This window comes from Drosophila teissieri, chromosome X (assembly GCF_016746235.2).
Source record: "Drosophila teissieri strain GT53w chromosome X, Prin_Dtei_1.1, whole genome shotgun sequence".
Taxonomy (NCBI): Eukaryota; Metazoa; Arthropoda; class Insecta; order Diptera; family Drosophilidae; genus Drosophila; species Drosophila teissieri.
Window position 1 is genome coordinate 15,799,212 of NC_053034.1, and position 20,260 is coordinate 15,819,471.

At 46.5% G+C, this 20,260-nt stretch overlaps 7 protein-coding genes across 8 annotated transcripts; 4 read left to right on the forward strand and 3 right to left on the reverse strand.

Moving 5' to 3' along the window:
• The first annotated feature begins 89 nt into the window (after nucleotides 1-89).
• Nucleotides 90-2,462, forward strand: LOC122624446 (transcription factor grauzone). The gene is made up of 4 exons (XM_043803983.1): nucleotides 90-301; nucleotides 367-1,505; nucleotides 1,565-1,949; nucleotides 2,009-2,462. The coding sequence occupies exons 1-4, from the start codon at nucleotides 176-178 to the stop codon at nucleotides 2,348-2,350; spliced, it is 1,992 nt and encodes a 663-aa protein (XP_043659918.1). The 5' UTR covers nucleotides 90-175; the 3' UTR covers nucleotides 2,351-2,462.
• LOC122624448 (enhancer of yellow 2 transcription factor) lies at nucleotides 2,423-2,948 on the reverse strand. The gene has a single exon (XM_043803985.1). The coding sequence runs from the start codon at nucleotides 2,804-2,806 to the stop codon at nucleotides 2,501-2,503; it is 306 nt and encodes a 101-aa protein (XP_043659920.1). The 5' UTR covers nucleotides 2,807-2,948; the 3' UTR covers nucleotides 2,423-2,500.
• A 244-nt stretch (nucleotides 2,949-3,192) lies between these two features.
• LOC122624447 (transcription factor grauzone) lies at nucleotides 3,193-5,105 on the forward strand. The gene is made up of 4 exons (XM_043803984.1): nucleotides 3,193-3,394; nucleotides 3,461-4,131; nucleotides 4,188-4,385; nucleotides 4,443-5,105. Exons 1-4 carry the CDS (start codon nucleotides 3,269-3,271, stop codon nucleotides 5,077-5,079), a joined length of 1,632 nt encoding a protein of 543 aa, XP_043659919.1. The 5' UTR covers nucleotides 3,193-3,268; the 3' UTR covers nucleotides 5,080-5,105.
• A 3,106-nt stretch (nucleotides 5,106-8,211) lies between these two features.
• On the forward strand, nucleotides 8,212-13,264 carry LOC122623609 (kinesin-like protein Nod). 2 transcript variants are annotated; one of them, XM_043802863.1, is made up of 8 exons: nucleotides 8,212-8,434; nucleotides 8,497-8,691; nucleotides 8,882-9,253; nucleotides 9,296-9,410; nucleotides 9,571-9,716; nucleotides 11,929-12,119; nucleotides 12,183-12,836; nucleotides 12,909-13,264. In XM_043802863.1, exons 1-8 carry the CDS (start codon nucleotides 8,318-8,320, stop codon nucleotides 13,012-13,014), a joined length of 1,896 nt encoding a protein of 631 aa, XP_043658798.1. In that variant the 5' UTR covers nucleotides 8,212-8,317; the 3' UTR covers nucleotides 13,015-13,264. The 2 variants fall into 2 exon arrangements, with proteins under 2 accessions (XP_043658798.1, XP_043658797.1); XM_043802862.1 differs by having other exon boundaries at nucleotides 8,882-9,410; nucleotides 12,909-13,262.
• Nucleotides 9,726-11,922, reverse strand: LOC122623608. The gene is made up of 2 exons (XM_043802861.1): nucleotides 10,068-11,922; nucleotides 9,726-10,005 (listed from the first exon to the last, which is right to left on the reverse strand). The coding sequence occupies exons 1-2, from the start codon at nucleotides 11,801-11,803 to the stop codon at nucleotides 9,726-9,728; spliced, it is 2,016 nt and encodes a 671-aa protein (XP_043658796.1). The 5' UTR covers nucleotides 11,804-11,922.
• Nucleotides 13,265-13,643: 379 nt separating the features above from the next.
• LOC122624656 (protein rhomboid) lies at nucleotides 13,644-20,228 on the forward strand. The gene is made up of 4 exons (XM_043804318.1): nucleotides 13,644-14,164; nucleotides 18,734-19,095; nucleotides 19,170-19,512; nucleotides 19,572-20,228. The coding sequence occupies exons 1-4, from the start codon at nucleotides 13,925-13,927 to the stop codon at nucleotides 19,878-19,880; spliced, it is 1,254 nt and encodes a 417-aa protein (XP_043660253.1). The 5' UTR covers nucleotides 13,644-13,924; the 3' UTR covers nucleotides 19,881-20,228.
• On the reverse strand, nucleotides 17,262-18,511 carry LOC122624657. The gene is made up of 2 exons (XM_043804319.1): nucleotides 18,355-18,511; nucleotides 17,262-17,918 (listed from the first exon to the last, which is right to left on the reverse strand). The coding sequence occupies exon 2, from the start codon at nucleotides 17,901-17,903 to the stop codon at nucleotides 17,352-17,354; it is 552 nt and encodes a 183-aa protein (XP_043660254.1). The 5' UTR covers nucleotides 17,904-17,918; nucleotides 18,355-18,511; the 3' UTR covers nucleotides 17,262-17,351.
• Nucleotides 20,229-20,260: the final 32 nt, after the last annotated feature.

A 20,260-nucleotide genomic window follows, 5' to 3' on the forward strand; every position in this document is an offset into this window, starting at 1 on the left:
AAATATTGGTAATCTTTTTAGCTATTTTTTAAGCTTCTTTTTTTGTTTGTACCATCAGATGCGGCAGTCTCTGTTCGCGGTCCGGCAACGCCCACAAAACAAAACTCAGCAACGAATCAAAAACAGCTGCATTTAACGCGATTCGACTCGGGATTTGTGTCCTTCCTTTTATGAGATGATATGCCGACTCTGCCTGGAGGATGCTGAGCACGGGGTGCCCATTTTCGGCCAGGAATCGCCAGTGGGGCAACCGGCGCTTCGCCAGCTGGCCGAGCTGATCGAGCGACATCTGCTGCTGGTGGTGAGTAGAATTGGACTTTCCTACCCGGAAAGACGTTTTTTCTAATTCAATTCAATTTTATTCAGTTGGCGGAAAACGATGCAGTGTCCACGTGCCTGTGCAACCGCTGCTGGCGGCAGCTGGCCGAGATCGAGCACTTCTGTTCCATGGTGGCGGAGAAGCAGCGGTCGCTGCACCGCTCCCTGCAGCTGAAAACGGAGCTGCCGGAGCTGCCCGAACTGTCGGAGCCGGAGCCCGCCCTGGTTGTGTGGAACACGGAGTCTCCGATCGAGCCAAAGCTCAGCTACGAGGGCGATGACATCAAGGATCACATACTGTGCGAACCCGTTATCGACGCCTTGTCCGCGGGCGATGAAAAGGACAGCGACTATGGCGACACCTTTGAGCCGGACTTCGAGCCGGAATCGCAGCCGGATGAAGAGGAGCCGGAGCCGGATCCGGTGAAACCACGCCCCAGAGGAAGGCCGCGCAAAACAGCGCTGCAGCAAACGCATCAGATTATCAAAAGGAAGTACGAGAAGCGCAAGCAGCAGAACAAGGCCAAGATCACAGAGTTATCATTGAGGGAATCAAGGGCCCGACAAAGGGAGCTTAAACGCAGCAGTGCTGGAGGAGAGGACGATCAGGATGGCGACGAAGATGATGAGGAGGAAGAGGATGCTGGGGGCGAGCTAACTCCAGATGCCGACGAACCGCCAAAGCCGCGCGGCAAACGTGGTCGACCCAAGACCAAGAAACTGGTCACCGCCGACGATAATGATGATCCCTCGGAGGCGCCTGTCAAGCGCAGCAGCATCAAGGAAATGGACGACTATATAGCCGCCAATGTTAAGCTGGACTGCGCCATTTGCGCAGCCCCGCTGGAGGACTTTAACGATCTCAAGCGCCACTTTCGCGTGGATCACGACTGCACCGGCTATGTGAAGTGTTGCAATAATCGGTACAAGAAGCGGACGCTGTACGTCGACCATTTGCACTGCCACAAGGATCCGCAGTACTTTAGCTGCCAGAGCTGCCGCAAAAACTTCCTCAACCGCAACAGTCAGGTTATGCACATGCTGCGCTTCCACTCGCAGCAGCAGGAGCTGGTCCACCAGTGCGCCATCTGCGAGGCGCGCTTTGCCAAGAAATTCCTGCTGACCATGCACCTGAAGGGACACAAGGGTACCGAGCGTCCCGAGGTGTGCGATACCTGCAGCAAGACGTGAGTGGCGCTAGACTGGTAGGCGAATCCACTAATGCGTTACTCTCTTACTTTCACAGATTCCGCACCAAGTTCGAGCTAAGTGCCCATGTAAAGCGAATGCATGCGGCGGATTTTACGCCCATCATATGCGACATTTGCGGTACACACTTCAGGAGCAAGGCCAACTTCCTCATCCACAAGAAGGCGCTGCATCCGGACGGGCCCGTGGCGGAGGTGCAGTGTACCCTGTGCGGCCGCTGGCTGCGGGACGAACGGAGCCTGCGCAAGCATCTGGCACGCCACGATGACCGCGACGGCGACACCAAGTACCGATGCCTGCTCTGCAATGCAGAGAAGTCATCCCGTGCCGCACTCAGCAGCCACATGCGGTACCATCACTCCGCCAAACGGCACAAGTGCAGTCTCTGCGACAAGGAGTTTAAGCTGCCGCGGGCATTAGCCGTGAGTTGACCGGGGTATAAGATTCTGATCGGGCTAATCCCAGACCGTTTTCATTCCAGGAGCACATGGCCACTCACACGGGCATCGATCTGTACCAATGCCAGTTCTGCACACGCACCTTCAAGTCTCACGCCAACATGCACAACCACAAGAAGAAAATGCATCCCAACGACTGGGTGAGAAAGTACTCGCAGCCCAGCAGTAGCATTACCTCCACAGCGGCACCAGTTGCTCTCCCAAATCATCCTAACCAGCCAGCTCCTCCAGCGGCAGTTCCAGCTAACTTAGCCGGACACATGCTGCCGCCACTTGGTGGCATTGCCAAGTCGCTGATTGAAATACCCGATACCGAGGGCTTCGATTTTGTCAGCAACAGCTCCGTGTGCCCCACGCCCGACTGAATTTCTGTGTGTGTGTGTTTGGTGTCTGTCTCTGCTACTTTGTGTAAACGTTCCCAGGTCGGGATTTATGTATAAAATCGTACAAATAAACTTTATTAATATAAAAAGCTTATTGCGCCTACATAAAAAGTATGTATATGTGAGATAAAGCTAGGGCTCTTCCTCCGCTTCGTCGGCCTCCTCCTCGTTCTCCGTGAGAATGGTGCGAATCTTCATTAGCAGCTCCTTCTTGACGGCATCCGGCACCAGGGTGCGGGCCTTCGGCGTCACCTCGGTGATCAGTTGCTCCACGGTGAAGCTGTTGTTGGTGCCCTTCTCCAGCAGGATGTTGCGGCACATCAGGCGCACCTCGTCCCGCCACCCGCACTCCGTGAGACGGCTGCAGAGCAGGTCCTTGATCTTGGAACGGTCACCAGTTAGCACCGTGTACTGGTCAACAGCGGCGGAAACGCTCATCCTAGCGTCGAGAGAATCTAGTCTTGCAAATTATTAAGTTTCCTTTCCGAGTCCTAGTCGATTCCGTTCCGTCAACTCTTTCGCTTTTTTTCGCTGCGTCTGTCTATCTTTTTGTTTTTCGATTTGTTGTTGCTGTGATGTCGCCACTGTGGCCATCGCAAACAGTCTGGCTGCTTTCTAGCTAGTTTTCCAGATGCAGATTTCAACCAGCCTAAAATAAGTAGAAATAGTAAAACGAAATATTTATATAGTTTTAATGGTAATTAATTTTAAGTGGAGTTCTTATGCTATCGGTAACGTTGCTCGATATTTTTAATTGCTAGCTTTTTTTATACGCCACCTTGGCATCGCTGTCGCTCGAAGTTTATTAAGCCTACGATCTGGCAACGCTTCAGCGACGTCTTAAACTGAATTTGTGAGGCAATTAATTGAATTAATTGCCTTTCCTACAGCCGTAGTGCAATGATATGCCGCCTGTGCCTGGACGATGCGGAGCACAGTGTGCCAATCTTCGACCAGGAAGACTCCGGCGATCAGCCGGTGCCCTCCAATCTGGCGGAGCTAATTGAGAAGCACCTGCAGTTGGTGGTAAGTAGTGAATTCCGTTTAAACTATAAACATTTGTCTGAAGATAGATTGCATCCTTGTTCCCAGCTCCTGCCCAACGATGGTGTGTCCAAGAGCCTCTGCACCCAGTGCTGGCAGCAGTTGGCCGACTTCGAGCAGTTCTGCGCCATGGTGATGAAGAAACAGTTGGGCCTACAGCAACTGAAGATGGAGCCGTTCTCTGAGGACGAGGATGCGGACACAAAGGCGCAGATCCTGTGCGAACCGGAGATAGATGTGAGTCCTGCGGCCGCGGACAACGAGGAGTGCAACGAAATCGACGGGGACGCCAGTAGCAGCAGCAGTAGGAGCAGTAGCATCCGAACAACATCGCGACGGGGAATGCGCCTGCCCTCGCCCATTAGACGCAGTATGCGTCTACCCCGGGCAGTCACAGCACCCAAAACTCAGGCGGTCAAGGCCAAGGCCAGGACGAAGCCACACAAGGAGGAGGCCGACGACGATGAGGATGCTGAGGGCGATGCGGAGAGCCGCAGCACCAATAGCCGGGAAATGGACAGCTACATCGCTCTGCACGGCCGTTTGGAGTGCTGCATTTGCGGCGGCGACGAGCAGTTTCCCAATTTTGCCGAGATGAAGCGGCACTTCCGGAATCATCACCAGTCTCTCGGATATGTGGTCTGCTGCCAGCGGCGCTACAAGAAGCGTGCGCTCTACGTGGACCATCTACACATGCACAACGATCCGAATTACTTTAGGTACTTGGCCAGCCTAGGCAATTGATTGAAACCCTACTAATGAAAGAACTGTGCAGGTGCAAGATCTGCTCCAAGCAACTGGTCAGCCGAATTAGCTACGATGTACACATGCTGCGCTTCCACCCCAACAAGGACGACCTGAGCTTCGCGTGCGATCAGTGCTCCAAGCGGTTTTCCAAGCAGTTCCTTCTCACCATTCACTCCAGGGTGCACCAGCAGGAGCGCAATGAGCAGTGCAAGCACTGCGACAGATCGTAAGTTAATGCAAAAAGTAGAAGAGTGAATTGATGGCCTTAATGCGCCCCCAACAGCTTCCGCACCGCCGTTGACCTGCGACTGCACATGCGACGCACCCATGACCCCGCCTTCGTGCCCTTCATCTGCGATTCGTGCGGCGCCAAGTTCAAGACGAAGCAGAACCTGCTAGTGCACAAGCGGACCGTGCATCGCGAGGGCTCCCAGCTGCCGGAGGTACAGTGCCAGGAGTGCCAGGTGTGGCTGTCCGACGAGAACAGTTTGCGCAAGCACATGTACATGCATCTGGATGCCGCCTCGCTGCGGCAGTGGAAGTGCGAGCAGTGCGGCTTGGAAAAGGGATCGCGGGCTAAGCTTGCGGCCCACATACGCTACCATCATCCAAAGGAGTACCATAAGTGCACGCACTGCGCCAAGGAGTTCAAGAGCAGTCGCAGCCTGGAGGAGCACACGGCCACGCACACCGGCCAGGACCTGTATGAGTGCGCCTTCTGTGAGCGCACCTTCAAGAACTCGGGAAACATGCACAAGCACCGCCGCCAGATGCACGCCGCCCAGGTGGCCGCCCTGCAGCAGCAGAAGAAGGTGCCACCCAGTAAGCGCAAGGAGAAAGGTGACCTGCTACTCGACGTCCTGGCCGCCGGAGGAAAGGAAGTGAACCGAGTCATGGGTGTGGGCGACATGAATGACTGATTGATTCTAAAAACCAAATAAACTAGATGGGAATGATATAAAAGCTAGAGCCTTTTTAACAGTATATAATCCGAATTAGTTTGGCAATTATTAACTTATATTTACAAATTTATTTTACAATTGGAACGGCTGGAAAGTCCCGCTATTTTCGTATGCATGGTGTTCCCACTATATTATATTCGGTATTTTCTCAGCCATTAGTGTGGCCTAAGCTCGAAAATATCAAGGGCTAGAGCCGCTAGATGTTGCAGCATTCTCGGCCTGGTCACACCGAGCTAGGGCTACTTTTTATATCATAAATCGAGAGTTTAAGGTAAGCGACACAAAAAGAGCTTTTGTAAGAGGTTTAAGTTTTGTTGCTATGATTTTCAAATTGTAAATTTCACTTCCTTTGTTCCAAAATACACTCAAAACCACGTTTGCAGTACGGTTTATTATTTAGTGATATACATACACACTGATTACGCATTCAATTGGAATTTTGCTCTTGATTTTCTCCCATTGTCTTGCACTCAACATACATTTAACGAGAATATACGTCCTTTCTAAGTGTGGGGTATTTGAAAGTTCTATCCACTCGGTACAGTTTCCATTCAGCTGATGAGTACTCCGCGCAGTGCAACGTATACACACATAAACTCGAATTGTGACAGGCAAAATGGTGGTGACCTATAAATAACATCCGTTCAATTCTCCCTCGCTTTTCCATTCAGTCTCCAACTAACTGCAAGTGAGTGCGTTACTTCCAAAATCCTCTTCCGCTCCTCTTTTTGTCGAAGAAAAAAAATAAAAACAAATCTAAATCGTAGCAGTGTAGCATTCATTGAATTAGATTTTTCGACACGTTGCACCCACTACAATCCTAATTCTATTCTCTTCTCTTTCGTTTAGGTTTCTCAGATGGCCATCTAAAGGGTAAATTGGTGTTACATATAGCTTTAGAGATCGTTTCGAATCACATTGATAATCGTGCGAAACGTTCTCCGAAGCAAAAACGCATACAAGTAACGAATTCCTCACAGTCGAAATGTGTAAAGTTGAATTGTCTTACGGACAGTAAAATGAGTACGACTATTTGGAAATCACAAACGAATTGTTTTCATGGTTGACATGCTTGTCAAGCTGCAAAACAGAATGAAACAAATGCAATACAAGAAAAATATATCTAGGAACGCAACATTGTACAAGTCGCATTGAAAACTAAAGTCTTAAAAGACGTGTAAAATGTTGCAAATTAAGCAAATATATATGCATATATGGGTAACGTTTTACGCGCCTTAACCAGTCAAAACACTAAATAAATTGGTAAATTTCATATAACTAGTGAAAAGTTATACGAAACTTTCCAATTGTCAAATAATCCAGATCTATTTAGAGCGAGATGGCAATAGAGAGGTGATCTCTCTCGTATACGAGTCTTGAATGAAAAGAGAAGGCGAACCGTGCTGAATTAGAGTAAGATGGCCATACTACTTAACTGCTTTATGTTTAAATGATTCATTTCCGCCATTTTGTTGGCGCAAAATTCGGTGCGCTTGTAAGGCTGCCATCTTATTTTTTAGGGTGACCAGCATTGCAATTTGAATTACATTTTACAAATAAAGACTTAAGTGCCATTGAAAATAAGGTTTCTGCTGTTTTATTATTTCATCGAATTTGTTGGTTTTTAAAATAGTTTTATCTTTGACAAGTTAGCAACCAGAGAACTACAGCAAGCCACCGGCACTCGAAGTGCACCCGCTAAACACCGGATGTCTCAGCACCCGGGTGTTTGTTGACACTCCATTTGCGGCAATAACAAACACCCTGGTGTATTAAATAATATTTATACTTAATTAACACTATTATATTTATATTGTTCTAGATGGCATTCAAAGTGAAATTATAAAATTATAAGTAAGACAGCTGAAAGTATTACGTTACATTAAAAGAAAATAATGAATAATACTAAATAATACTAAGTATTAAATACTAAATAATACTAAGTATTAAATACTAAATAATACTAAGTATTAAATACTAAATAATACTAAGTATTAAATACTAAATAATACTAAGTATTTAATACTAAATAATACTAAATACTTAATACTAAATAATACCAAAATATATGCGCCCTCCTCTGCGCTTCTCAAAAGTCCTACGTAAGCAAACCACTTTTTCGATGTTTTTTTTTAATTACCAATTGTGAGTGAGTGGTGCAGTGATATGTGATACGTGGCAGCGGAGGATATCAATAATATGATTTCGACCTACTGGAGGAAGTGCCTGAGCTAGCTATTTTCCAGGAGCTACAACCAGCTGTCAGCTCTGACGTGGAAAGAGCTTGAGGAAAGGGGTGAGTACCTGGGTGGAAATAGAGAGGGACGCTTAACTTTCTGACTTTTGGCTGCGGCTTCTATGGCTGCTTGTTTTGTGTTTTTTATTGTATCATATTAAAAACAAAAATTATACATTTATAAAGATAAATATGGGAACAAATATAAAAGATTGTAACAAAGCAAATAATAAAAAAAAATAAAAAAGAAATGTCTATTTCGTGTTGTTTATTTAAAACAAAAATTAAGGCAAAAAAGGAGGCTATCTACAGATTTTGGGCATGATCTATTTCTTTTTTCAGTAATTATGTCACCGCAGACACTCGAGTGTCTACCAGACACACCAGGGTGCTTGCAGACACCCGAATATTTTAAGCGGGTGTTTGTAAGTAACCGCGATGACCGGTGTGAGTGGTGGCACCCGACACTCAAATTTGTTGAGTGTGATTAGGGTGGAAAAAATGCTATTCTTGCAGTTCTCTGCTAGCAACACCGATCCTCTCCGATTGCTATGTGTATCAATTATTATTTAAAGTGGCAACGTTAGCCAGGGCTGGCAAAGATGGTAGGATAACAGACCAAAAACTATGCGCGCTGGTCTGCCTATATGCACGGTATGTTTGCAAAATAATAGATTGTCTAAAGCCAGTTGTATACAATATTTCAACGCCATCAAGTCACTTAACAGCTGTTTATGCTAAATGTAAAGGCCTTTGCAACATGCCGATAGCAACGCCACAAACCCCAATGTAAATGATGTATCCATTTCAACAACCCAGAAGATTCTTAATGCTCTCTTCTACGGTCACACTGGCACAAACACAATTTGAAATGCCAAACGCCGCTTAGCTGAATCGAAAAAGCAGAACATTTTTGGTGAATGTAAAATAATATTGCGTTTTTAAACAACTTCGATTAGCATGGATGCGGCCAAATTGAGCGCCGTTCGGATTGCGGTCCGCGAGGCGCCGTACCGCCAGTTCCTCGGGCGTCGGGAGCCCAGCGTCGTCAAGTTTCCGCTATGGAGCAACGGAAAGGTATGTGCGGCACCATTACAATGTATGTAACTGTACATGACCGCCTTCTTGCATATTTCCAGTCGTTAATGGTGGAGCAGAATGAGTTCCACTTCGATTACGCCTTTCCCGCGACCATCAGCCAGGATGAGATGTACCAGGCGCTGATCCAGCCGCTGGTGGACAAGCTCATCGAGGGATACCCGTGCACCGCACTCGCCTACGGGCAGACGGGAACGGGCAAGAGCTACTCTATGGGCATGGCTCCAACCGACAAGGTGCGTTTTTAGTTTCGCGATCAGTTGATCAGTTGATTGGCACGATCACTTAAAGGCAGTGCCATTTCCTTCTGATCTATCACGCAAAATGCTCAAGTCCACACAAACTATTCAAATAGCATGCAGTCCTTCTAGTTTAGAGATCATCAATACCTATAATAACGCTTTCAATCCTTTACTTATTCCGAAGCCCGAGCACCTGGGTGTTCTGCCCCGAGTCCTGGCCGAAATTTTGGATCGCGTGACCGCCAGGCAGGAAAACCACAAGGGTCCCATTCAAGTGTACGCCTCCTTCATAGAGATCTACAATGAGAAACCCTTCGATCTGCTAAGCTCGACGCCACATATGCCCATGGTGGCGGCGCGTTGCCAGCAATGCACCATCCTTCCTTTGAACAGCCAGGAGGAACTGCAGTTCATATTGGAACTGGGCACTCGGAATCGACGCGTTCGTCCCACCAATATGAATTCCAACAGTTCCCGATCACATGCCATAGTCACCATTCATGTGAAGCACGACACCCATCACGCCAGGATGAATATTGTGGATTTGGCCGGTTCGGAGGGCGTGAGGCGTACTGGGCACGAGGGCGTGGCCAGGCAGGAGGGCGTCAACATCAATCTGGGCCTGCTGAGCATTAACAAGGTGGTGATGGCCATGGCGGCGGGCCACACGGTGATTCCATACCGCGACAGCGTCCTCACCACAGTTCTGCAGGGTAAGTGCACAAATTTGGATAAAGCTATGTCTAATTTGTAAATAGCCACTCATACAACATTTTGGGTTAAAGCCTTTATTGATCAGCATAGTTACTATGAATTACTAGTATTTTCTCGTTCAAATATTTACTACAACTCCTTTCCCTTAATTCTTTCCAGAGTCGCTCACCGCGCAGTCGTATCTGACCTTTCTGGCCTGCATCAGTCCGCACCGATGCGATCTCACCGAGACGTTGTCCACATTGCGTTTTGGCACGGGTGCGAAGAAGCTTCGCCTGAATCCGACGCAAGTGGCGCAGCGGAAGGTGAGCTTTCTATATGTAATTGAAGTCCACACAGTCGAGGATCACCTCGCGCATGCGCTGTTTAAAAGTAGCCTCGTTGCCCGCCCCCAGGAAACCAGCACCATGGAGGTCCGTGGTGGCCCCAGCCTCGATTCGTTCGCTAATCGCTTGCAGGTCGGGCACATCCTGACCCTGCATCGTTACAATAGGTAGAACCATCATGGCGAGCAGCAGGCCCACAGCCGCCTTCGTGGCCACTTGTTCATCGAATGCAGGTCGGGGAAATAGTTGTTCCACCCGCTCGCCTAGTCTGTTGCAAAGATAGTTCACTATTACAAGAGTCGAAGATCTAGGACTCACTCTTTCACTTACCTAATCAGCTGCAGGCCCAACTCTTCATAGTAATCCTCTAGCATATTTTTGAGGTGGCCCTGCCTGAATTCCCGCGAAGTGCAGGTGAAGAGGAAGTACGATAAATCGGTGACCGGTGAGGCATATCGCATCAGTTGCCAGTCGATCAGGCGCACGTCCTCGAGCTCTCCCCGCTCTGCACTCTTGTAAAGAATGTTGTTGTTCCAGCAGTCGCCATGGCAGATGACAGCGAAGGGTTCGCAATTGGATCCGTTGACCAAAGGGAGCAGCAACTGAAAGTACGATCCCCTGGCAAAATACGCCTCCAGACGAACTCTGTAGGAGTCATCCTCCGGGGCGAGCAGTGCAGATAGGGCACTTCCTTTGAGATTCTCGAAGTAGACACCCAAGGCATGATCCTCGCGTCGCTGCTCAAAGATGTCCACCAGCTGCTGCAGTTTTTGCATTCTCTCGGGGAACTGGCACTTTCCGGCCAATGATATGGCATGTAATTTGGCATAGGTGAGCATTACGCGACGCACATGCTCGACGGATAGGTCCAGAAACCGATTGTGGAGAGAGAACCCGGCACAGGACAGATCCTCCAGCACGATGCACTCATTGGGCTCATCCTGGCGAGTTCCGAAGCAGAGGGCGTGCTGCCGAAAACGATCTTCTCCGGGTATTTTCCACTTCTCCTGAATCATCTCAGTCAGCGGCAGAAAGACCTCGTATGCTGCCGTTTCGCGCAGGAAACATGGTCGTGCAAAGAACTGCTTGCGGCGCACGCGATTCTGTGGCGGCAGCTTAACCACCAGGCTGCGTTTCGAATCGGCGGCCGCCTGTAGACGCCACACCACGCCCAAATAATTGTCACCCTTGGCACTCGCTCTTTCCAGACGCAGTTCCGGATTGGCGCCCAGCTCCGGCCACAGTTGGCTGACCAGCTGACGGAGAAACTGTGTTACCTGCTCGTTGGGCAGATCTTCTTCTGGATACTTGGATGCGTCTTCGGATTGCTCTACAGGAATCTCGTGTTGCTCCACAGCCCTGTCTGGGCACTGTTTATTCTCCGCCTGGCTTAGTTCATCGTGGGTGTCTTCATTGGGATCTGGTTCGGCTTCCTTTTGATTATCGTGCTCTGCTGGAGCTTCAATGTTGCCAGTGAGCTGAATCGCACTCACTGAGATTTCTGGAAGCTTTTCTTCATTTTCGGAAGCCTTTTCTCTTTCCAGAGAATCAGTTCTAGATCGAACTTCCAGATTGATTGACAGTTGCTGATCTCCCGACGTATTCTCTGCCAGCTCATCCTTCGATTTTTCCTTAGGCTCGTCTTCTCCTGTCAATAGCTGATCTCCAAATGTTTGATTCAATTGGGGAATACTTTCTTCAAGCTCCTCAATGCCTTTGAGCTCCAGTTTTTCGATAACTTTCGCGTCAATCTCTTCGGCTAGTTGTTTTTCAGTTTCATCCTTTTCAATGTGCTCCACTTCAGCACTTCCCAGTCTCTTCAACTCTTCCTTGATTTCCTGATTTTTCTCACAATTATCGTCTAAATCTTGGACTGCTTCGCTGCCCTCATCACAAGTATTTGGTTGTTTCTGATCATCAGCTTGTTTAAGTGACTTCTTTTCGACATCCAGGTTAGTTTCTGCTAAGTCTTGCAACTTTCCTTGAACTGATGCCTCCTCTATAAGTTCCTGACTTTGGCCATCTATCTGCTCCTCCTCCTGCGGCTTCTCACTGGGCTGCTCCATTGCACACTACGCCACCGCCGCGAGTGTGAGTCGTTTATATAGAGCAATCAAACCCAACCGCACTGACCGCAAGTCGAACGATGCAGTTACTCGAGTTTCATCCTCCCATCTCGCTCTGATTGCAGCAATCGCTGTCCGCACGGACACCACACGTCGTCCGCAAGGTGCTGAGCACCTCGACGGTCATCAAGCCTCGCGCCGGCAATCAGAACAGCCTAGTGGTGCCGAAATCAAAAGATAGCACGTTCAAGCCGCTGACCGGCGAGCTCCGTCGAACCCGTTCCGAACTTGGCATGACGCCCAAAGCCAAGAAAAGGTGAGTAACACTCTGGACGCAACGCAAATTTGCCGGGAAAGCTGATAAATTTATATCTTATAGGGCTCGCCAGCTATTGGAGCAGGTGGACACCACGCTGGAGCCCTCGTCCACGGACAGCAGCGATACTCTGTTAGGTTTCCATTGCGACATCGATCAGGATAGGGAGCTGATGCCTCCACCAGAGGTTGAGCCTATGCAACCCAGCAGCCTGCACTCCACCGCAATGGCCATTGCCGAAGAGACCGAACCCGAGCCCGAGGAGCCGGCCACAGTGGAACAACCAATGAATCCCAGCACGGCACGCTACCAGCTCTTCAACACGAATATCAGCCCCATTAGTTTGCGGGCATCCAGCAGTCAGCGGGAAGTTAGTGGCATCCAGCCAATGGAGGAGACAACAGTGCCTTTGCCAATGCAATCATGCCTTCGTCGCTCCATGCGTATAGCTAATCGCCTAAGGTCGGAGATCTCCAGCGCCACTCCCCGAGTAATGAATTTGCGGCGCAGCCGGCGGCTGGCGTCATTCCGGGAACATGCCACTGTGAAAACCGAGACGGCCACCCAACTGCCGCGAGTCGCAAGACCTGCGCCCAATGAATGGCTGGCCAATCGTATTAAAACGTTTCTAGACCAGCTTAACAATGGAAACGTCAGGGAGCTGGAAAAGATTCCAGGAATCGGACCAAAGACAGCCTTTAGCTTGACCCTGTACAGGTCAGTTCGCATTTTTTTTTTTGAATACGTTTATTTGAGCTTTACCCAATTAACACAATCCACATTTTTCAGATCCCGCCAGGGTGGCTTCCAAAATCTTGACCAAGTCAAATCACTGCCCATTTGGCCCGGAAATCGATGGGAAAAGATTTGCGAAGCGAACTGCCTCGAAACTTGATTATTACTTACCATTTTAAATAGAGTTTTGCATAGTGAGTGTAATTTTTGTGCCAAATACTTTGATTTTACAAATACTCGACTATAGTAGAATAAAGAAGGAGCCGGATTTCCTAATAGAATTAATTTAATGTGTGTGTGTAATATTTAATGTTTAATGTTTAATTTAATGTTTAATGTAATACTTAATGTTTATTTTTTTACGACTTTAATTTATTTCTTGTAAACCAATATCTAATAGTACCTTAAATAACATAATGTGATGTATTTATGCATAAGCAATTATTATATTAATTTTTTTGTATTTAAGGCAAAAAACAAGTCAGAATTTAAACCGTTTTCATTCCGCTCATATCCAAATTTATTTTGTATTGTCTTATATATTTTTTATACAATATATATATATATATACATTTAATATTGAAGTTCTTTTTGTCCATAATAATGTTGTCGATTTAATTAAATAGGCTAACAATTAATCTGACGTTTTACATAAATTGATATGAAATATAACCGCCTTTCAGAGTTGCCAGGGCTACACGCTATAGTTGGTTATTTTTTAGTAACAACTCATCGTCGCTCGATGGCCAATTGTGCCATTTGAGCGGCTGGTCACACTGCCCAGTCGCGTAGTTTGGTTTTTTTAGTGCGAGAAGACGGGTGGCATTGTTTTTTTTTTAGTTCGCTCGCTGTTTGCAGGTGCTACGCGTTTTATGGCCCGCTCTTAATCTTATCGCAAATCAAACCGCGGCCAATGAGCATTGTAATTGCACTTTTTGGCTAACGGTAACGGCGTTTCACAGTGGCCCAATATTTGTGATTTGCGGAATTTGCACCAAAATCCGCACTTCGAATTCAAATTCAAATTGAATCGCATCGAATCGAAACCGAAAACAGGTAGTGGCCGAAAAATGCCCGTGAAAACAGTGAATCGCCAGCAGAGCCAAACGCCCGCCCAACAACTGCAATTGCAGCAGCAGCGGGACGTCGAGAATGGCCTCTATCCCACGATTCCGCCCGAGCGCCGATCGCCCCCCTCGCGTCCACAAACCCTGAGACAGGACACCATCGATATGGAGGAAATACCGCTCAACCAGACCAACAGCCAGGAGCCCGAGGATCGTCGCAAAATGCACGAGATATTCGACAAGGTAGGGTTAATATACTCGCGTTACTCCCGCAAATCCTTTAGTTTTCCCTTCCTTCAGAGGTAGGATCGCATCCTAACTATTAGATCTTGTGTGTTTCTAGTATCCATGGTAACACTTGCACACTAAAAAACGTTTCAAATTCGAGGTATTACTATGTTATTGGATGTTAAAAGCTGAATACAACTTCAAATGAAATTCCCAAAGTAAACTGCTCTTACGGTAGAGCTAATTCTTAAACCACCGATCTCCGATAATAATTATCGGATAGAAAAACATTAATGTGAGTTAGTTTATATTTTGTAGTAGTTTTTACTGTTATGTTGGATAGCATAGTGGTTAATCCATTAGAATCAGCTAATTGTCCAAGTTAAGCTGGTTAGTAACCAATGTATGCTTAATGCTGAGAACTTGAGAAAATGCCCCAAGAGAGTGAGGCTCATATTAATGGGGAATTCGGGGAAAACAAAAGAGCCACTGTAATTAAAACAACACTCAGCCGGCACTTTGCGGCACTCACTCACACACGTGCATTCGCACACTCACACAAGTGCGTGTGAATGGAGTTGCTTGTTTATAGTTGCTGCCCTGTTGCCATCTTCTTCTTGCCCTTGGTGAAAGTTGAGCTTGATGAATCATCTGTGTATCGATCTTCGCTCTTCACACTCCCACAAGACGCACCCCACCTTTAACCCATCAATGGGCGGGCGGCGAAATGTGACACAATCAAAAGCTTTTGTTTGCAAACATGTCAAGTATTGGGACAAACATAAGGTCAAACGGTAAAGTATATACATGCAGTTCTAAGAAACCCATGTATCTTTCCGCTGAAAGTGTAAACCATATAATTAATTGAAACAATGCATATACTATGGTTGATTAATAAATACGTGAGATTTCCGTTGATAGGTTAAACACTAATGAGCTAAGAATCCACAGAACCAACTACTATATCTATAGAATACAATCATATTTGACTAGGTTTATAACACTTTTTGTTATACTTAACCCATCACCGCGCGTCAGTCACTCAATTTTGCACCTTCGTAGAATTTGATATCATATTTTATGAGCTATTTTTCGCTGCAGTTTGTTTTCTTAACATTGAAAAATCGTGTGTGGTGCAAAAAGTGAGGGGAGCTACTGATGGGGAGTGAGTTTTCTTATCGTGACAGAGGGTCTGTGAATAAAAAAAAGGAGACAACAAAAAAAAAACCGGTTATAAATTATTGTTTGTTCGCTTTGAGTTCTGTCTTTGTTGTTGTTGCTGTTGCTTTATTCTTTGGTGGCGTTAGTCACTTAACCCCCAACTGGCCCACCGTCCCCCGCGGACACCCATCGCCCACCTGTTTGCCCGAGTGTTACCATTATCAATTCCACAATTTCTGGATTTCTGTTTCCGATTTCTGAATTCTGATTTCTGGCACTGCGAGTGCCTCAATGTGCACATACTCCTCTTGATTCACCATTTGTTTATAGCTATAAAGCGTTAAGCGTTTATATCGCATTCAATGGCGCCCGGCAACACGGGAACTCTACGGTTTCATCAGCTTCAGTAGGCTCGATTCCAGTTTGGTTAGCACTCTCTTGCTTGAGTTGAGGGAATATAGAGAAATGCTAACCATTCGATTAGCATACAAGATGAGCTGCCCATCCCACCCAATCCCATCCAATCCAATCCTATCCCATTTGATGCCGCTGGAAATCGGCATTCCAGACACATTCCTCCCTCTCTTGGTTGGTAATCTTATCTAAATTCACTCGCTCCAAACATTCAAGTGGCCAAAATACTCTGTTTGGGTTTCTCGAGCATTTATTCAATAATCTAGCCATGATATAACAACTAAAATAAAGTGCAGAACAAAAAAATACCAATTATCCATACCTCTTAAAAGTACTTACCACCAACTTAATTCGTTAGAAACTGGTGAAACGGATCTTGAACTTGGTCCGTATCATTTTGATATTTTTGAAATATCATGTTTGATATGTCGCAGATAAGAGCGTTTCTGATATGGGAAAATACCTGATAGATGACCATTTTCTTTGAGTAAATCTTAAGTTGTCTGTTGGTCTATATAGGAAAGTTTTGGAACTTGAGGTCTTCCATCGGATTCATTTCAATGCACTGTATACTGTTTATTAAAGTATTTTTTACAACCTGACGAACGGGCCTTTGTGTGTGCCGAAACATGCTATGACTACTTGTCGACTATGACTAAGTCCCAATCCCCTCGAGACTCCAAAGGCACTGCCAGCTTATCGCGTGGTTATCCAACTTTTTGGTTTTGTTTTTGCCTTTCTGGTTTCTTTTTTTAGAACATTTAAAGGTGTAATATATTAGTTTACGACTGCGAAGGGGGCTACGTACATGTGCACCTAACCAAATGTTCTATAGTATATATGTCTTTTCTTCTTGCGTAAATCTAACCTTTAAGTGCGAGCATTGACATCTAGCCGCGTTTTCTTTGTGATCCTCCAGTTTTTAGTTATTAACTAACTTAACTTAATTATTGTAATACTGAAATGTGATGAACTGAGTTGATGATCTGCCATTGTTTGTATTCCGATTACGTTCTCAAATTCCCTCTTTTGAATCAACTTAATATATACTTTTTATAAACAGACATAATGGTGACAAATTCGAAATAAGCAACCGGCTAATAAATTTCTACCATGCTTAAAAGGTCAGTGCAGAGCTTATCTATGACAAATGTTTTTTATGACCGAGAACCGAGCAACAAGAGCCAAGAACCCAGAACGATAAGAAAGTAACATCCATATAGGGACTTTCCATAACAATAACTTCCTATTAGCGAAATCGCAGTTGAGGATTTTGTATATAGTAATGGCGATTGACCTTTGCAAAAACCATTACTTGCGATTAGATAACTTTCAATTTGGAGACGTTTGTGCAACTTCAAGTGACTTTTGATTTGTTTTCGATTAGCCCCGTTTTGGATTTCTAGTTTCTCGTCTCGATCTGTGGCATTCATTCCTGGCCATTTATGGCCACTTTTTAGCCCGACTGCATTCGCGGTTGTGTTGCAAGTGCTGGTGAAGCAAACGGAAAAGGGGGAAAAATCAGTCAACAAATATAAACAATTTGTGGGAACTTGTATATTGTTGAACTCATGCCTTCGTTTGAGTGTTACTCTATGATTTGGAATAGTTCTTCGAGTGGATTGGGTTATTCACAGTCTGAGGGAAGGTCAAAGAATGTGGACTTTTGGCTCTTTGGGACGAGGCAGCTGGAGGCCTGCTCCTGCACATGCTCCTCCTCGTCCACATCCACATCCACAGCATCGTGCCAAGTCTGGGAATCCTGCAGCTCCTGCTCCTTCTGCTGAAGCAAATGCATCCGCAATCGCTGCTCTTGCAGTAGAACGACAGGTCGTCTTGGGGCAGCCCCATTGCGAACTAGCGATGGCATGGCGGCCGGCCAAGATGGTGGCAGAGTTAAGCCCGGTGTCCTGCTCCGCTGTTCCAGGCGCTGCAACTGGCGGCGCTCCATGGCCACCAGTTCCCGCTTGGCCCGGGACCGCACCTGGTCGTCGGTGGTCGTGGTGCAGAGATTCAGGGCCGCAAAAAGGCCGGCCATGCCCAGGTAGAGAACCAGTACGGTCACAATGCCGGACGACTCCTGGAGCGGCTCCTCCTCCTCCTCGACGTCGCATGGGGGCGTCGGTGTCCAGCCCAGCCAAGAGGTCACGTGACGGGTCATCTGCATCAGTTGCAGCATCGTTATCGGTTGAGTCTAGATGCGAATATACAAATAGACTTATAAATATGATATATAGTTAATATTTCATTGAGCAATAGCAAACTGGTGCTCTTTCTCTTCTTTCTAGAGAAATTTATTACATTTGATCCAATTATTCTCAAGAAAACTCCTGAGCAGCTTGTGTGCTAAACAAATAGTTACTTTGATTAATTCATTGCAATATCACCCATTTCATTCAAAAGAAACCCATGAAAACGATTCCGAGGTAATCAAGACATTCTACCAATGCTTTGATACAGAAACTTGTTTTCAAAATTACAAGAGTTCAATAAATGATTAATAAGATTAACATTTAAAAATATACATATATCAGGTTAATTGATTTAGGTTATTTAGAAAGCGAAAAACTGAAGAGCACAATTTTGCTCAGTTTTTAGAGGTTCTGCTTTGTTGGGCAGCTGATACTTACCCAATGTTACTGGTTGCAGGGGTATCCCTTAGTCGGTGTTTCCACGATGTTAAATTTTTCTGGATTCGGTGCGGATCTGTCCGCCCACTCGGAATTTCTGCTACGAACTGAGTTCGTAACCCTTATTTTTTTGGAGCCACCATGACAATTGAGTATATAGCCTACTGGATTTAAAAGTTGATTTCCCATACACAAAGAGAAACTAAATGGCATAAGCATCTACTTACTGATTTTGCCAATAATGATTTTACAAGAGATTTCACAAGCTAAAGACTTTTATGTTCCATAATCTAAATTAGGTTTGTCAAGTGTCAATGTTTATTAATGATTTATCAATGATTAACCGAGATGACTAATTACATATATGCCTCTCATGCAGCACGACTCTGACAGGGATGGGCTGATCAACACGCACGAGCTAAAGGAACTGATCTCTGATGGCTATTGCCGGGACATTCCCGCCTACATCGCCGACCAGATCCTGAAGCGCAACGACCAGGACAACGATGGCCACCTGGACTTCGATGAGTTCTATGCGATGTCCCTGCGCCACAAGTGGATGGTGCGCAACATGCTGACCCGCTACTGTCGCTACGTGGTGCCGCCGCCAAAGCCCTTGGAAGGCGATGAACCCGACGGCGCATACGAGAAGCAAATGTCCATCTGCCCGCCGCCGCTCACCATGGTGCTCTTCTCGATCATCGAGATCATCATGTTCCTCGTCGACGTCATTCATTTCCAGTAAGCACTGATGGTTTAATTGATAGCATATGATTAATATCAATCCTAATCGTCCTCTTCTCTGTCTATTTTAGGGACGATCCCAACTACCAGGATCGCATAGGCGAGAGCACAAGTGGACCGGCGGCCACCCTGTTCATCTACAATCCGTACAAGCGCTATGAGGGATGGCGCTTTGTGAGCTACATGTTCGTCCACGTGGGCATCATGCATCTGATGATGAATCTGATTATCCAGATCTTTCTGGGCATCGCCCTGGAACTGGTGCATCACTGGTGGCGCGTGGGTCTCGTCTATCTGGCTGGCGTGTTAGCTGGTTCCATGGGCACATCGCTCACCAGTCCACGCATCTTTCTCGCGGGCGCATCGGGTGGAGTATACGCACTGATCACAGCACACATTGCCACCATTATTATGGTAAGTGGGTTTATACTATGTATTTAAGATTCCTTCTTTACCTTCTGCTCCCCGAACAGAACTACTCGGAAATGGAGTACGCCATTGTCCAGCTGCTGGCTTTCCTGGTCTTCTGCTTCACCGACTTGGGTACCTCGGTGTACCGCCACTTGACCGACCAGCACGACCAGATTGGCTATGTGGCGCATTTGTCCGGTGCCGTGGCCGGTTTGCTGGTGGGGATCGGGGTGCTGCGCAATTTGGAGGTGCGGCGCTGGGAGCGCATACTCTGGTGGGTGGCCGTCATCGTTTACTTTGCCCTCATGACCACTGGCATCATCATTCACGTGTTTGTGCCCGACTACTTCCCGAAACAGGAGTACAACTAGCCCTAGAACTTAGCCCTAGCCCTAGCCTAGACCATGTCCAAAGTGCACTTCGATATTGAGCCGAGGTTGCAGTACGCACAGTACTAACTATAGGTTTCCCTCCCAACTCCGAGCATGTGCCTATGCCAGCTGCCTACATAATTTATTTTCTTACACCTTGCCATGTCAGCTTCATCCCATCCGTACGTAGTACACGCATGTTGTACGTATTTTGATATATTTATATATATATGTATATGTATTCTCGATCCACATGACGCGACGCGACGCAACGAAATGTCAACGGAGAACAAAACTCAGCTGCATTTGTATTATACATTTCGTAAATTTTTTTTTTCGCACAGCAACGATTGCTTGTCAAGAATAACGAGAAATATTTT

What these genes read in the sequence shown, in the direction of transcription:
- LOC122624446 (XM_043803983.1), top strand. Translation starts at nt 176, where the DNA reads ATGATATGCCGACTCTGCCTGGAGGATGCTGAGCACGGGGTGCCCATT. An exon ending in AGCGACATCTGCTGCTGGTG is followed by an intron (nt 302 to 366) that starts GTGAGTAGAATT and finishes AATTTTATTCAG; the next exon opens with TTGGCGGAAAACGATGCAGT. An exon ending in AGCTGCCGCGGGCATTAGCC is followed by an intron (nt 1,950 to 2,008) that starts GTGAGTTGACCG and finishes TTTTCATTCCAG; the next exon opens with GAGCACATGGCCACTCACAC.
- LOC122624448 (XM_043803985.1), bottom strand. Translation starts at nt 2,806, where the DNA reads ATGAGCGTTTCCGCCGCTGTTGACCAGTACACGGTGCTAACTGGTGAC.
- LOC122624447 (XM_043803984.1), top strand. Translation starts at nt 3,269, where the DNA reads ATGATATGCCGCCTGTGCCTGGACGATGCGGAGCACAGTGTGCCAATC. An exon ending in AGAAGCACCTGCAGTTGGTG is followed by an intron (nt 3,395 to 3,460) that starts GTAAGTAGTGAA and finishes CCTTGTTCCCAG; the next exon opens with CTCCTGCCCAACGATGGTGT. An exon ending in AACGATCCGAATTACTTTAG is followed by an intron (nt 4,132 to 4,187) that starts GTACTTGGCCAG and finishes AGAACTGTGCAG; the next exon opens with GTGCAAGATCTGCTCCAAGC.
- LOC122623609 (XM_043802862.1), top strand. Translation starts at nt 8,318, where the DNA reads ATGGATGCGGCCAAATTGAGCGCCGTTCGGATTGCGGTCCGCGAGGCG. An exon ending in CCTCACCACAGTTCTGCAGG is followed by an intron (nt 9,411 to 9,570) that starts GTAAGTGCACAA and finishes AATTCTTTCCAG; the next exon opens with AGTCGCTCACCGCGCAGTCG. An exon ending in CGCAAGTGGCGCAGCGGAAG is followed by an intron (nt 9,717 to 11,928) that starts GTGAGCTTTCTA and finishes CTCTGATTGCAG; the next exon opens with CAATCGCTGTCCGCACGGAC.
- LOC122623608 (XM_043802861.1), bottom strand. Translation starts at nt 11,803, where the DNA reads ATGGAGCAGCCCAGTGAGAAGCCGCAGGAGGAGGAGCAGATAGATGGC. An exon ending in TTGGGCCTGCAGCTGATTAG is followed by an intron (nt 10,006 to 10,067) that starts GTAAGTGAAAGA and finishes TCTTTGCAACAG; the next exon opens with ACTAGGCGAGCGGGTGGAAC.
- LOC122624656 (XM_043804318.1), top strand. Translation starts at nt 13,925, where the DNA reads ATGCCCGTGAAAACAGTGAATCGCCAGCAGAGCCAAACGCCCGCCCAA. An exon ending in TGCACGAGATATTCGACAAG is followed by an intron (nt 14,165 to 18,733) that starts GTAGGGTTAATA and finishes CCTCTCATGCAG; the next exon opens with CACGACTCTGACAGGGATGG. An exon ending in GTCGACGTCATTCATTTCCA is followed by an intron (nt 19,096 to 19,169) that starts GTAAGCACTGAT and finishes TGTCTATTTTAG; the next exon opens with GGACGATCCCAACTACCAGG.
- LOC122624657 (XM_043804319.1), bottom strand. Translation starts at nt 17,903, where the DNA reads ATGCTGCAACTGATGCAGATGACCCGTCACGTGACCTCTTGGCTGGGC.